Source organism: Miniopterus schreibersii (assembly GCF_964146895.1).
Source record: "Miniopterus schreibersii genome assembly, chromosome: 9".
Classification (NCBI taxonomy): Eukaryota; Metazoa; Chordata; class Mammalia; order Chiroptera; family Miniopteridae; genus Miniopterus; species Miniopterus schreibersii.
Genome location: NC_138118.1, coordinates 42,275,711 through 42,291,637, shown reverse-complemented (window position 1 = coordinate 42,291,637; position 15,927 = coordinate 42,275,711). Strand labels below are relative to the sequence as shown.

At 35.6% G+C, this 15,927-nt stretch overlaps 1 protein-coding gene across 3 annotated transcripts in view; it reads left to right on the top strand.

Moving 5' to 3' along the window:
- HBP1 (HMG-box transcription factor 1) overlaps positions 1-15,927 on the top strand; it is a 32,509-nt gene that overhangs the window by 10,300 nt on the left and 6,282 nt on the right. For all 3 annotated transcript variants that reach the window (XM_081146846.1, XM_081146845.1, XM_081146844.1), the window contains exons 3-8: positions 1,862-2,090; positions 5,200-5,338; positions 5,709-5,820; positions 5,908-6,020; positions 10,325-10,481; positions 11,157-11,301. In XM_081146846.1, coding sequence (XP_081002972.1) covers positions 1,862-2,090; positions 5,200-5,338; positions 5,709-5,820; positions 5,908-6,020; positions 10,325-10,481; positions 11,157-11,301 — 895 coding nt within the window. The remainder of the gene's footprint in view (positions 1-1,861; positions 2,091-5,199; positions 5,339-5,708; positions 5,821-5,907; positions 6,021-10,324; positions 10,482-11,156; positions 11,302-15,927) is intronic.

Genomic DNA, 15,927 nt, shown 5'->3' with positions numbered 1-15,927 from the left:
TTGAGGTGTTGAAGTAGTAAACAGCTAATGAGTATCTTTGGCTTGCTGCCAAGCTTTTCAGCTTGGCTTTGTCCCCATTTAATATATAGTTTTCCTTAATATTCACAAAAACCTCAAGAAGATGTGATTATCCTCATTTTACAGAAGATGAAAGAGAGGAGATTATATGCTGGATTGCTATGTGGGAATTTGGAGATCCTAAAGGCCTTGGGACATAACATGTTTGAATGCCAAGAGTTTGCTGGGCCCTAATATTCATTGAGTAGTGGTTACTGTTGAGCAAAGACACCATTATGATCAGATAATTGATTCTCCATCATCACATTTTTATTTTTAAAAATTTTTTAATGATTTTGTTATTGATTATTTTAGAGAGAGAGAGAAAGGGAGAGGGAGAGAGAAACATCAATGTGAGAAACAAACTTCAATTGACTGCCTCCTGCATGCCCCCTACTGGGGATTGAGCCTACCACCTGGACATGTGCCCTGACCAGGAAGCAAACCAGCAATCTTTTAGTGCACAAGATGTTATCCAACCAGCTGAGCTATACTGGCCAGGACTCCACCATCACATTTTAGGTTTCAGGAGGAAATTGGGAACTTGGGCCTAGGGGGCTCAAAAATTAGTACTATCTAAAATGACTTAAGTTTAAAAGCAGTTAACTTCCTGAACTTGAAAGACAGAAATAAACTCTTTATAGCAAAAAAAAAAGTGATGGTCAAAGAAGGATGTTGGCAATGAGAGAAGGGAAGTGGCTACACCAGCCCGAGAATTATAGGGTGGAGTTATCTCAAACTGGTATGATATTTTGGCTGCTCTGTGAAGGCAGGGATACCTTTTACTCAGTTTTGTGAATGGATATCCTGAATCAGTACTTTTAAGTAAGCTATTTCAGTTTTAGTATGCTATTCTGGGACATTTGCGTACATAGGTATTATATGTAAGTACATTTACAGTGACAGTTGAAGAGAACTTCCAAGACTAGAAGAGTTTATTGACATATATTGACAGGAACCAATAAATCTGTAGAGTATGTAGGTATGTATGTGTTTCATAGAGACTTTTTAAGGTGTGCAAGATGGTTTTTTCCTTTTTTTTTTTGAATATTTTAGGATTACATTTTTTAGAATTTTTTATAGTGTTCATAGGCTTGGTGTGTACATGAGTAGTACTTGGGTAGTACTTCTAGTCTTTTAGGGAGTAAAAGTATATCATGAAGTACCTTTCAGGAACACATTTATAGGAAAATAACCAATAAATTACTGAGTTCAGAATTGCCCAGTAAAAAGAAATGATTTGGCCTGTATAAAATTCAGTAAGTAGTACCTAACAATTTATAATATGATTTTTTTGGTCTTATCTTTGAAAATTGTTTTCAGTATTGCAGCAATCTTATATAACAGGTTAATAAAAGTATGTGAACAATAAGTATATATATATGCACACATAAAATGCCTTTTTCCTCATTAATGTGTTCATATAAAAATGTCTCAAGAGTGTGTGTATTACTCTTTGGTGAAGTATAAAAAAACGGGGGGAGGGGGGGTGGGATCAGGAAACACAAACCTTGTTTTTCCAGTCTATGAACAGTTGTGGTAATTACATGGTTTAGGTAGTGAAGTTATTAGTACATTTACATTTGTTGGATTTACTTTTCTATTAAGCTTTGTTAACCCTTAATGTACTAGGTGTCATTTATTAAAACTGAAACTTGTTTCACTAAAAAAAAATTTTTTTTGAACTTATACTTTTCTTCACAAAATTAATTAGCTAAATTTGAGGACTTCTCTTCCAACTGTAATTATAGTATTGCCCTATGTTAGTAATTTCCTTTTTATAATGTTGAGTGTGTATTTGCAGATGACCTTCCTGAACTTCAGGCTGTTCAAAGTGATCCTACCCAATCTGCCATATACCAGCTAAGTTCAGATGTTTCACATCAAGAATATCCAAGACCATCTTGGAACCAAAATACCTCAGACATAACAGAAAATACTTACCGTGAAAATGAGGTGGATTGGCTAACAGAATTAGCAAATATTGCCACCAGTCCACAAAGTCCACTTATGCAGTGCTCATTTTACAACAGGTAAGAATAGTGTATTTTATTGAAAACTTCTATCATTACAAATAGCTATTAATTATTTTTTCCTAGTTTTAAAAGTAATGCTATTAATCATTTAATGAATGGTTTGCTTAAATTAGGGTTTAAGTAAAGTCATTAGAATTAAGTTTCTTGTCTTATAAAGATCAGAACTATTCCACTCAATAACATGATTTTATACTCTGAGAATTAGATAAAAGTGGTAAGAAAACAGCAGAGTGAAGAATATTTGGCCCAGCTGGGCGTGGCTCAGCGGTTAAGCGTCGACCTGGGATCCAGGTGATCAGGGTTCGATTCCCGGTCAGGACACATGCCCGGGTTGCGGGCTTGATCAGTGACTCTCTCATCATTGATGTTTCTATTTCTCTCTCTCCCTCTCCTTTCCTTTCTCTGAAATCAATAAAGATATATTTTTAAAAAAAAAATTGTAAATGTTTTCAAGTCACCAGAAAATAAATCAGACCAAGAAATATTTTTATTATGCTACATTTATACTTATTGAAATGAAAATTATAGTTGTCCAAAGAACTATAATTATAAATAACATTATATTTTAAAACTTTTATCAGCCTTGAGTTCAGTTCCTTTTTTGTTTAGGTTTATTTTCTTCTAGTGTATGTGACTTTATGCTATTTATCTGTTTTCTAAAAATAAAACTAGCTAATTTTGAAATCTTCAACTTATAAAAGTGGACTCCCATTGGTGAGAACTACTGTTTCATATACCCAAGACTAGAGTTTAAGAAAATGAGTTGTGGTGCTATGAAAGTATGGAAGCTTTCAAGCAATATTCCAAGAGAGACCTAAGTGGATTATATTTTATTAATTACCCCTAAAATCATAAAATTATCTATGTAAAAAGACACATATAATAAGATTGTAGCGGGGAGAAACATGCAGATTGCACTCGTGTGTGGATAGACCATAGTTCATACAAGGTGATGTAGAAATAGCTCAATTTTGGTAAGTGCTCCTAAGTTAGTATAATTCTTTGCCAAAGAATAAACTTTTTAGGTGTGAAACCTGGTTTTCTTACAACCCATTGAATTATGCTGCTTTTGTTCTATTTATCAGTGTATTAGTCGTGATTAGAGCAAATTCATTTTATTTAACCTCAGTTTAATTCCATGAAAGTTTCCACAAGAAAGAAAACTTGCCTTTTAGAGTATTCCATTATAGTCCCAGTTTTTGTTATAATCTTAATAGTCAATAAGCTAAAAATTCTTTTACATTTCAAAAACAAACAAACCCTGATTTTACTGTTGACTTTCTTTCCCCTCTCTTTCTAATTTAAAAATAATACTTTTAATTTTTCATCACAAATTCACGAAGATTAATAACATAGTTCATGGAAAGTTGAGTAAACCCTTAAGAAGAAAATAACCATAAATAAGAAGATAAGTAAAGCAGTATCTCCCTGAAGATGTCCATTTATTCTCTGCAGCATTTTCTATGCTTCCCTTCATCCTAGGGAACAAGACCAAGAGACATACTCTGCTGTCTTGCCTGCCTTCTAACATTGTCAGTGGCTGTTCACCCACAACTTCATAGTGTTAAACTATGTTAGTTATTGAGCTTTAGATGTCTGAAGTTGTATAGCACCAAGGGGTTGAGGACAGGTAAAATTTGTATTATCCATGAATAGATAGAGGGATGAAGAAACCAGTGGTATTTGTGTATGGCATTACTACTTCTAAATGGTTAAACAAAAGAATTGATGAAGCTCATATTCTTTTTTTTTTTTTTATAATAACATTTAGCTTTATTTATTTTTAATATATCTTTATTGATTTCAGAGAGAGGAAAGGAGAGGGAGAGAGAGAGATAGAAACATCAATGATGAGAAAGTCATTGATCGAGCCCACAACCTGAGCATGTGCCCTGACCTGGAATTGAACCCTGATCGCTTGGATCCTAGGTCGACGCTCAACTGCTGAGCCATGCTCGGCCGGGCAGTTTTTGTATTTTGAAATCCAAAATAGATTGGAGAGTATGCTATAATGCTTGGAAATTGGTGGGGTTTTTATTTATGAAGTGATATGAACATGAAAGCAAAGTATAGTTTCATAGATCCTTATGAAATGATTTCTGCAAAGGTATAATGAAAAAGGTTAATGAGAATAAAATTAAAATTGAGGGCTAATAAAATTTCTCAGGGAATTAGGGAAGAATTGGAAACTAAGATGTCCCTCCTCCCTTTTTAAAAAAGGGGCTTAGTACAGACATGCATATACTTTTTTCTGTTACGTACCAATGCCCTATTTGGCATTTCAGAGAATTGTTCTAACTTGGGAGTTTCAGACAGATCTACTTTCTTTTCTTCCTCTATGCTGCTTTCCAAACTCTCGTGTCAGTAAACATTACTGGTGATCCTTTATGGGCTTGCTCCTTACTGTTCCCCCTCTGTGAATAGCTGACCTGTGTGTGGGGGAAGGATTTTAGCTCAAGTACTCTAAAAGGAGCACTGCCTGGTAAAGAGACTTTTGAGGGGAAGGGGTTACTTTTTAAAAGGTGACCCTGGGGGAAAATAATTAGCCTTATATATGTAGATACTTTTCAACAACTTTGTATTAGAAAACAAAAAATAGTGTCCAGTTATAAGAAGTTGCAGATAGGCTGCTTTCTGCTATAAAAACTTGGAGCATTTTAGCGTAAGGTAGTTCATTGTATCTGCCCGGTGATATGTGGTTCGTAGATAAATCAGTGTTAAACATAGATTCACTCAGATTAAGATTTACTGGCTATATCAAAGTAGAAGAAAGAAATGGATAGGGAACCCTGCACAGGGGTTATTATTCATGAATGAAAATGTTCACATTTATATGTACTTGTTGATATAAAAATAAATGAAACAGCAATTTGGAATTTAAAATACATTATCAAATATGAAAAAACTAAAATGTATGAGGGGGGCTTGAGTAAGAAGTTAAGGGACATCATATTATAAATGTAATATTGATGTCTTTACTAGTGTTTTCCATGGGTGTCTTATATATAATAATGTTGGCATTTTGAATATAAAATTTTTTTCATCAAAAGGAAAGATCTGCTTTAAGGACCTACGCTTTTTGGTTAAAACTGCTTCTTTATTTTAGATCATCTCCTGTACACATCATAGCTACTAGCAAAAGTTTACATTCCTATGCACGCCCTCCACCAGTGTCCTCTTCTTCTAAGAGTGAGCCAGCCTTCCCTCACCACTGGAAGGAGGAAACACCAGTCAGACATGAAAGGGTGAGTTTATTCATGAGATTAAACTTTTACAAAGTTTGCACAACATTTGTAATATATTAACTTTCCCTCTTTAAAAAAGTCTTTTGAAACACATACAGATGGAAAAGAGTATGTCTCATTGTTCTTCCTTTTAGTGATCTGGATTTAATTTTATGTACAGCTCTATTAACTATTAGGAAAGTTTGCTACAAGTGGTAATATATATTTAACTAAAACTTTCAAAAACTTCAGTTTTCAAAGGTGTGTTTTTAAAGTTTAGCATGATTAAGTTATCCCTTAGTAAGGAGAGACTCTGAAAGCTTGAACTAGAGACAGACAGTAACAAGATATGTTTAAAAATAAAAAAAGTTTATCATGTTTTTCTTCACAGGCAAATAGTGAGTCAGAATCTGGCATTTTCTGCATGTCCTCCCTCTCAGATGATGATGATTTGGGATGGTGCAATTCCTGGCCTTCAACTGCTTGGCACTGTTTTTTGAAAGGTAAAAAAATATACTTGAATTTGTTTACAGCTTACTTGTGTAGCACGCTGTCACATAAATAATATTTGTTTTTTACTTAAATTTTAGGCACACGACTGTGCTTTCATAAGGGAAGCAATAAGGAATGGCAGGATGTTGAAGATTTTGCTAGAGCTGAAGGCTGTGATAATGAGGAAGATCTCCAAATGGGCACTCACAAGGTTGATTTAAAATTCCTAAAAAAACAAACAACTTTCCAAATGAAACATAAGGTTTATTGTTATCCCCCAGGAGTATCCTCCATTTACTTTCATATTTAAATGAAAGTAAATAGGTAGTGGTTTTGGGACTCCTTATTGTTGCTTAGCCTGATGGAGAGGCTTTAGTTTTACCTTGTAATTATGCTTTCTTAGATGGGGAAAACTAAACTGGCATTAAAAATAAATGAGCCCTGGCCGGTGTGGCTCAGTTGGTTGGAGCATTGTCCAGTATACTGAAAGGTTGCAGATTCAATTCCCAGTCAGGGCAGGTATGGAAGGCAACCAGTCGATGTTCTTTCTTACTTGGATGTTTTTCTCTCCCCCCCACCCCTCTTCCCCTCTCTCTAAAATCAATAAGCATAGCCTCGGGTGAGAAATAAACAAACAAATGAACCCCAAGGCTTTATCTTTGGTAATCTGCAAAGTGGATAATTCCCCTATGGATAATTAAGAGTTGATTATATTGTTACTTTTTAAACGACTCCATAAAAGCACTGGCATTTTCTTTTCAAGTTTTCAATTATATTTTTTTGAGTTATAGTGCACATGCCATAGCATTCACCATTTTAAAGTGTACAGTTCAGTGCTTTCAGTATGAGAATATGCAACCATCAGAAGTATCTAATTCCAAAATACTTTCATCAACTCAAAAAGAAACTCCTTAAGTATGAGAGATGACTCCCTATTCCCTTTTTCCCTAAACCCCGGCAATCACAAATCTGTTTTCAGTACTTGTAGATTTGCCTTTGCTGGACATTTCATGTAATTGAATCATACAATATGTGATCTTTTGTGACTGGCTTCTTTCACTTAGTGTAATGTTTTCAAGGTTCGTCTACGTCATAATGTATATAAGAACCGTGTTCTTTTTATGACTGAGTAATATTGTACTATATGGATGCACTGGATTTATTTATTCATTTATCAGCTAAAAGACATTTGGGTTGTTTCCACTCTTTGGCTGTTAAAAAAAATGCTACTATGAACCTTCCTGTGCAAGCTTTTGAGAACATAATGTTTTCATTCCTCTTGATATATGCTTAAGGAATGGGATTACTGGGTCATATGGTAACTCCATGTTTAACATTTTGAGGAATTTCCAAAAACTTTCTACAGTGAATGTTCCATTTTACATTCATACATGTATAAAAAGTTCTAATATCCCCAAATCCTCATCTACACTTACTTCCATTTCACTCAGAAGCCATTTTAGAATGCATGAAGTGGTATCTCCTCCTTGTTTGATTTGCATTTCCCTAATGACTAATGATAGTAAGAATATTTCCACGTGCTTGTTGGTCGTTTGTATGTCATCTTTAGAGAAATGTCTATTCAAATCATTTCCCCATTTTCAAATTGGGTTGTTTGTCTTTTTATTATTGAGGTTTAAGTGTCCTTCAGGTGTTCTGGAAAGTATACCTTATCAGATATGAGATTTGCAAATATTTTCTCCCATTTGTGGGTTGTATAGTGTCACTTGATAGTGTCCTTCACAAAAGATTTTTTTTTTTTTTTTTTTTTGTGAAGTGCAGTTTACTCATTTCTTTGGTTACTTGTGCTTCAGGTGTCATATATAAAACACTGTTGCCTAATTCAAGATCATGAAGATACACACCTATGTTCTCTCCCAAGAGTTTTTATAGCTTGGTAATGGTCAAAAATAATTTTTCTTTTGCCCTGGCCAGTTTTGTTCAGTGGTTAGAGCATTGGCCTGAGGACTGAAGGATCTCAGGTTTTATTCCCGGTCAAGAGCACATACCTTGGTTGCCAGTTTAGATCTGTGGCCCAGGTCAGGGTTCCTTTGGTAGGCAACCAATTAATATGTGTCTCTCACATTGATGTTTCTCCCTCCCCCTCCCCCTCCCCCCAATCTCTAAAAATATCAATGGAAAAAAGATCCTTAGGTGAGGATTTAAAAAAAAAATCATTTTTTCCCCCCCATGTAGCTATACAGGTGTCCCAGCATAATTTTGAAAAGACTATTTTTTTCTCAGTTAAAATTCTTTTGTCACCTAGTTGAAAATCATAAAACACTGGCATGCCCGGCCCGGCGTGGCTTAGCGGTTGAGCATCGACCTAGGATCCAGGAGATCAGGGTTCGATTCCCTGTCAGGGCACATGCCCGGGTTGTGGGCTCGAGCCCCAGCAGGGGGCTTGCAGGAGGCAGCAGATCAATGACTCCCATCATTGATGTCAACTCTCTCTCTGCCTCTCCCTCCCTCTCTCTGAAATCAATAAAGATATATATTTTTAAATTATATATAAAAAATAAATCTCATTAAAAAACACACACAAACACTGGCAAAAAACACTAAGCAAAAGTAGTAGTGGGCAACAATAGGATAAATATTGGTGGCACCTTTATTTTTAAAACCTTTAATTTCTCCGTCTCTGCTGCAGGCAGAAAAATTGGTCATGCGAATGAAGTGTGCTTGTTTAAAATTCCTGTTTCATCTTGTTATCTCCTGCTATTGAGTTTTTTGAGAAAATTAGTCCTGACATGGCTGCTGCCTTCAGTCCTCCCCTCTTCATTGTAGCGAAGTTTTCCATAGTCTGCTTTGGTCTGTACCACTCTACTACAGTTGTCTCAGAGCTTTATTCCAACTATTAGAGAGGCTGCTACTTGTTCTGTTTGACACCTCTGCAACATCTCACAGAGTGGATTAGTTCCTAACATTGTCTTGATTTGAATAGCACGATAGTGCCCTGATTCTCTTTAATGTCTCAGTCTTTTTGACTGGTGATTTGTCTGCCCATAATGTTGAATGCAAGCAAGGTTCTCCTCTTCACTCTTAACCAATTCCTCTCTGCCAATAATGTCAGCACCACCTCCTTGTGATGTGTGGAAAGCACTCTGGACTTGGAGTCAGGAAACCTGGGCTCTCTTTCTGGCTCTTGCAGTAACTATTTGTGTGACTGACCTGGGGCAGATTGTTAACCCTACTAGGCATTGGCTTCCTGATATGTAAAATGGGATTGGATTATTTTTAAAGTCTTGTAGCTCCAAAAATTAGATGATTCTGTGATGCAGTTATTTGCAATTATCTATCTATAACCTTTACCTATATGTTTCTAACTGCTTGTTAGACCTATCTGTACATGAATATCAATCACTATAACCAAATCTGGATTTACCTTTTCCCCCTCCTGGCTTACTTTTAAAGGTATTTTTATCCTTGATTGCCAGATTCAAAACCAGGAGGTTGACTATTCCTTTTCCTCCCTTCATATTTTGTTATCAATTCTATTTCCTTAAAGATTTTTATAGTCATCCTTCTCTCCCATTCTTCACTTTGTTCATGCAGTAGTGTAACAACTGGATATTAAAGCTAGGTGTTGGCATGTCTGTCTCTTTTGTTTTTATGTGAATTTAAGGGTAGGGCTCACATGTTGTTTTTCTAAATTTTATATTTATTTATTTTTTAATTTTATTTTTGTTTAAAATATTACAGATGTCCTTTTTTCTCCCCAATGACCCGTTTCACCCTGTCCCAGTCCCTCTCCCCACTGTTGTCCATGTCCTTCATGTGTTGTTAATGCTTATATTTTCGGAGCCTAGTACCTGGCATGTATTAAATGCTCAATAAATATTTGTTGAATTTAAATTTAGCCTGGACATACCACTACTGTTAATTGTCAATTCAAGACTGTGATGGGCTTCTCTCATCATATTTTGAAATAAATTTAATATTAGAGGTAACTTTAATTCTGTAGTCTTTATCATCTTAAAATGACCAATGATTAATAAAAATGCTTTTATTGACTACCCAGTACCCTCTCAAAGGAAAGTTGGAGCACTTTGACTGTCTCTAAGACCCTTTACTTAGTAACTGGCCCGTCCTTTTCAATCTTACTTGCCCCAACTCTGAATTCATCTTGTATTTTTGGCAAATACTCAGCACTCCCCAAAGCAGTTGTTTGTTACAACTATTCCTGGTATAAGGCATGTTCTTCTACCTTTCTAAATCTCATTCTTGTTTTAAATCCCAGTTCAAAGGGGAATCAAAAGCCTCCTTGATCTCTTTTGGGCTTAATTAAACTGCATTAGCATTATTTACACTTGAATTAAAATGCTTATTCCAGTCTGCTTTATGTTGTAGTGATTTATGTATGTGCCTTTCTTCACTACCTGGGTCGACAGCTCCATAAAGTCATGGATCTGGTCTTATTTTTACCTTTTCCACAAAGTCTTAGTTATAATAGGAACTTGACTGTGTGTTAAGTTGAATGTTGCCAGTTCATTCACTATGTGCATGTATTTTCAGGGCTATGGTTCCGATGGTCTAAAGCTGTTATCACACGAAGAAAGTGTATCATTTGGCGAGTCTGTACTGAAGTTGACTTTTGATCCCGGTACAGTAGAAGATGGTTTATTAACTGTAGAGTGTAAGCTGGACCACCCTTTCTATGTTAAAAATAAAGGTAGGGCTTCAATTTGAATTTGTAGTAACTTTTCAAAGGAATCTTAAATCTGTAATATGTCTTGTGGCATAATTCTTTGATTAAGAAAAAGAATTTGAAGGGAAAATTTCAAACTAAATAAAACTATCTTAGGAAATGCCTTATGATGCTTAAGTGTCTTAGTGGTAGGTAGTCAGACTGAATTCTACTTCCTGTGGGTATCAAAAACTTCTAGATTCATGTAGCATGAATATCTTGGTATATAGTTTGGGGAATGGAGTCTTCTGGTAATTGAGTTTTGGTTTAGGGTTACCAAATATGCTGTATACCCGAATCACTTCAGAGCCTTATTACAATACCACCATGTTAAACATAATACTTCAGATAGTATTTCATGGTCTCACTCATTCTCATTTATCACTTACTGTCTTGTAGACTAATGGAAATGCTGATTGATAGAATCTATTAATAAAATAATAAACTACATTTTGGAGGGCTTGTGCATTGCTTAAAGCAAATACTTGTACTTGGCATTATGGCAGATACACATAACTTGTATTAGAAAAATCTCTTGACTTATTTTTAAGTAAAAACTTTATTTTTAAAACTCAGAAATGATATGTCTATCTTATAATAAATACTTTGGGTGCTGTCAATCCCCATCCTTGATGCAAGTATTATTTGATTTAATTTTAGGTTGGTCATCATTTTATCCAAGCTTGACTGTGGTACAGCATGGTATCCCATGTTGTGAAATTCATATTGGTGATGTATGTCTACCTCCTGGACACCCCGATGCCATTAATTTTGATGATTCAGGTGTTTTTGATACATTTAAAAGGTAATACTGGATTAATTCTCTTTTTTCTATTGAAAGTGAACCCTAAATCTCCCTAATGATTGCTAAGTCAAATATTTAAGAAGTTAAACCTTTAAAGCTTTGAGAATTATAAAAGAACTACTTAGAGGAAGTATATATACATGATTAAGTGAAAAAAATATTAGGTAAAGTTACAGCTCATGGGGAGTTTTATATAGAGTAGTCATAGGAAAAATGAGTTCATAAAACATTAAAGATTAGATTAGGGAAAATATCACACATTATGTGACCAAGAATTTAATAGATCAGCTTTGATAGTTATATCAAAGTTATATCTGGCCAGTTGTTTTTAATTAGTTGATAACTTTTTTTTCTTTAGAACTCATTTTTACCAAGCACATTAGTTGTGTGGCTTAACAAATACTAAAAATAGCAAAAACTTGACATGGGAGAGACTTAAGAGGGAAGTGATTTTTCCTAAGATCATCTTGCCATTAATTGGTACAGTAGAACATAGAACCCATGTGTCCCAACACTCAAGGAGGTTGAACAACTGTCTCAGTTTGTATGGAACTTTTCTGATTCTAGCACTGTAAGTCTCACATTTCTGGAAACCCCTCAGTCCTGGACAAACTGGGACAATTGGCCAACTTCCCAGGAGGTATCCAAAGAAAGTCTGTATGTAGATATCTGAGATATTAAGACTCATTCTTTCTTTAACATAATTATCAAATCTAAAGGCGTTAGGTAGAGAATTCTCAAGAGTTCCTGCTGGCTTGTAGATTTTGTTTCACTCAATTTAATATAACAAAACGTAAGCTAAATATATTTGTATACCAAAAGAATAAGTAAGACTGTTTTAAAAAGCACAGGCCATGTGCTCAATAACATCTATAAGATTGGAATCTAAATGTCATTTGATTACATCCCTCATATCCACTCTGAAAAACTAGAAAATGGGGCAAAACTTCAAGGTGTTATACTCTTAATTACTTTTAGTATGTAGATGAGTGATAACTCTTATGTTTTGGTGAGAGTATAAGTAAAATTTTCTAGATAATTTGGCTTTATTTTGCAACACCGAATATCAACAAGTGCTAGGAGATGTGTAAGTAAGTTCATAGCTATATTACTCATGATAACAAAACTTGGACACAATATTAATATTTATTAACTGGAAAGTAAATATACAAATTGTGATATAATTATACAATGGAATTCTATACCAGTGGAAGATTAATGGACCTTAGCTATACATTTTAAAACATGGATTAATTTTAGAAATAATGTTAAGTAAAAATTAGTCTCAGAAATATACAGTATGATTCTATTTTTTTATGGACTCAGATGTTCTTTGAAAATATATGTACTAAAATTATAAATACTACATTTATATAATATTTATATAGCATATATAATATACAATTATGCTGGAGGTCTCCCAAGACCACCCTCAGGTCCGATGAGTCAGTAGGACTCACAGGATTCAGCATATTGTCATATAGCTCTGATTTCTTACAGTGAAAGTATAATTGGGAGTCACCCAAGACATACTTATTTCTGTCAGCAGCGAGTTGTGACATGTATGAAATGTTATCTGCCTGTTGGACACTCAGCAGGGTTGTTTGTTTGTTTTTGTTAATCCTCACCTGAGGATATTTTTCCCATTGATTTTTAGAGAGAGTGGAAGGGGTGGAGGGAGAGAGACACATCGATTGGTTGCCTCCCGATGCTCCTCAACGGGTCTGGGGATCAAACCTTCAACCCAGGTATGTGCCTCTGACCGGAAATCAAACCTGTGACCCTTCGGTGCACAGGCCAACACTCTAAACCACTGAGTGACACTGGCCAGGGCATCAGCAAGGTTTTTATTGGGAGCTGGTAATATAGGCTGCCTCAGGCTGGCACATATCAAAATTTCAAATTACCATAAGGAAAGCAGGTGTTCCCGGTAAACCATATTGTTTGTGCACACAATTTAGGCACAGTGAGCCACTCCTCTCAGTTGTGGGAATGATGGGAATCTCTGAATTCAAAGTTAATCATGGGCCAACCTAAGTAAACCTTTGAAAGGATACCAGTCAGGCCTGCTATGTTAACTCTTTCTGAAAAACAAAATATTGTATATTCCATGTGAATAAATTGACATACTAACAGACTTAATGCTGTTCTAGTATTTTGTGTTTTTGTGGGTTTTTTAATATCTTTATTGATTTCAGAGAGAGGAAAGGAAAGGGAGAGAGAGATAGAAACATCAGTGATGAGAGAGTCATTGATTGGCTGCCTCCTGCACGTCCCCGACTGGGGATCAAGCCCGCAACCTGGGCATGTGCCCTGACCGGGAATTGAACCCCGATCGCCTGGATCCTGGGTCGACGCTCAACCGCTAAGCCACGCCTGGCTGGGCTAGTATTTTGTGTTTATATAAATGAATATTGCATTGTTTTTACAATAAAGTTATCAAAAAAGGAATGATAAACTGGTTATCTCTGGGGGGTGGCAAATGTGGGACTTTGGTGATATTAGAAATATTCTGTTTCTTAATTGGTTTGGGGTTCATTCTTATATGTATGATTCATAACTTGGATATGTTATATACATTTATATATCAAATATTGTATAATGCAAAACTTCATTTTTTAAAGCAAAAAGGAACATTTGGCTACCTAATTCCTGTTTTTCCAAGATGGCAAATTCTCATTGCTTAGTCCCACCGAGTAGCAATCACTCAGGATGACCTTGGCATTGGTCTTATTTCTTTCTGGAGTGACAGCAACACCCCTCTTTTTTCCTTCCCATAAGGAGTGGAAATAGGCATTTTGATCTAGGAGAAACCATGAAATAGTTGAGAAGTATGAATTTGACTAAATTTTCATTGTGGATTGGATTTACTTGAGGTGGAGGGTAAAGGGGGTGTTAAGGGAATGCTGCCTGTTACAAGGAAGGCAAGAAGGGAGAGAAAGGCAGAAAGAAGAAACATTTAGTCTGAGAGGAAACCAGGAATCCAGAATCAATCCCTGGTCCCACTTGGAGACTTGGGGCAAGCCCTGAGTCACACAGTACAGGGAAGACATTTGTGTAGATTCCAGCTTGGTAAGGACCAGAAGTCAAGTCGGCAGTAAGCTGATAAGCTCTAAAACACAATTGTACCTCCTGTAGAAAGGAAGTTTCTAAGTGAGAGCATGATTTGAAGAAGCCCATTTGAGACATTGAGAATCAGGGCCAATCTTCTAGGCGTCAGGCACAATCACTGACTTTGTGAAGTTGAAATTTCTGCCCAAGTAATACAATTGAACATGCATTGTACATATATTAACTTATTTTTTACTACCCTCTCAGATTATATCCTCATTTTACAGAGAAAGAGCTAAAGCTGAGAGATAAAAAGAACATTCTCCGAACAGTTAGTATCAGAACTAGGATTCGAGCCAGTAACTTATAAAGATTCCAGATTTAGTATACAATAATAGATACCCCCATTGAGTATCATTGTGCCAGCCTCTGCCCTAAGCGTTTTTATATAGTTCTTTTTTTTTTTTAAGATTTTTTTAATTGATTATTAGGGAGAGAGAGAAACATCGTTGTGAGAGCGGAACATTGATTGGTTGCCTCACCTGCACTCCCCCACCAGGGATTGAGCCTGCAACCCACTTATGTGCCCTGACCAGGAATCGAATTAGCATCCTTTCAGTGTGCAAGATGATACCCAACCAACTGAGCCAAACTGGCCAGGGCACAGCACGTATTATCTTTATTTTACAAATATATAAACTGAGGCTAGATGGTTTAACTTGCCCAAAGCCATATTAGTAGTAAGTGGCAGAGGTGATATTTGGACCCAATTAAGATTTTGCATTATTATGTTTTGTAAAATCGCTTATTTTATTCTCTCAATTACTCATCAAACATTTGAGAGCTTAGTGTGTGCTGGACTGGGCATTAGGGATTTAAAATCATTTAAGACATGGGCCTGCCTCTTTGCTTCCAGTCTAGAAAAAGAAGTGGATGGGTAAATATGTGCAGTGTGGTACATGCTAATTGAGACACTAGCCTGGTAGGAACATGAGCCCTGGAGTTTTGGACTGCCTTGGTTAGATCCTGGCTCTGCAATAGATTAGCTTTGGAATCTGGGTTAAGTTAATTAACCATTCTAGGGCTCTTTTTTTAAAAAAAAATCTGTAAAATGAAGGTAATATTGAAGGGAAGATTAAATGATTTATACATATGACATCTACACTATTGTGGAGTTTTTCTTTAAGAGTAATAATGAAGGTCAGAAAGCACATTCTAAGCTTAATGAATGGCTTGTACAAAAAGCAGAGGTGTGAAGGCACTTTTCAGGAATTGCAGACAGTGAAGAAACGGGTGCTGAGATGGTATAGCAAAAGGTTAAGCTGTTTTTTAGATTTTTTAGATATTCTGTGTTAATATTATAATGCTATAGTCATATCAAAGTCCTGAATTCTGTGATTGAATATTTCTAACTTCTTTAGATTGTATCCATATTAGAAATAGATGATGGTTGTATTTGTGCCACTAGATGGTGGTGTTTTCAAATTTCAGTGGTTAATTACCTTATCTTATTTTAAAAAAATTTAATTGCATACATAAGCTTTCATTTTATAAGTAACTGCCAGTGGTAAAGTT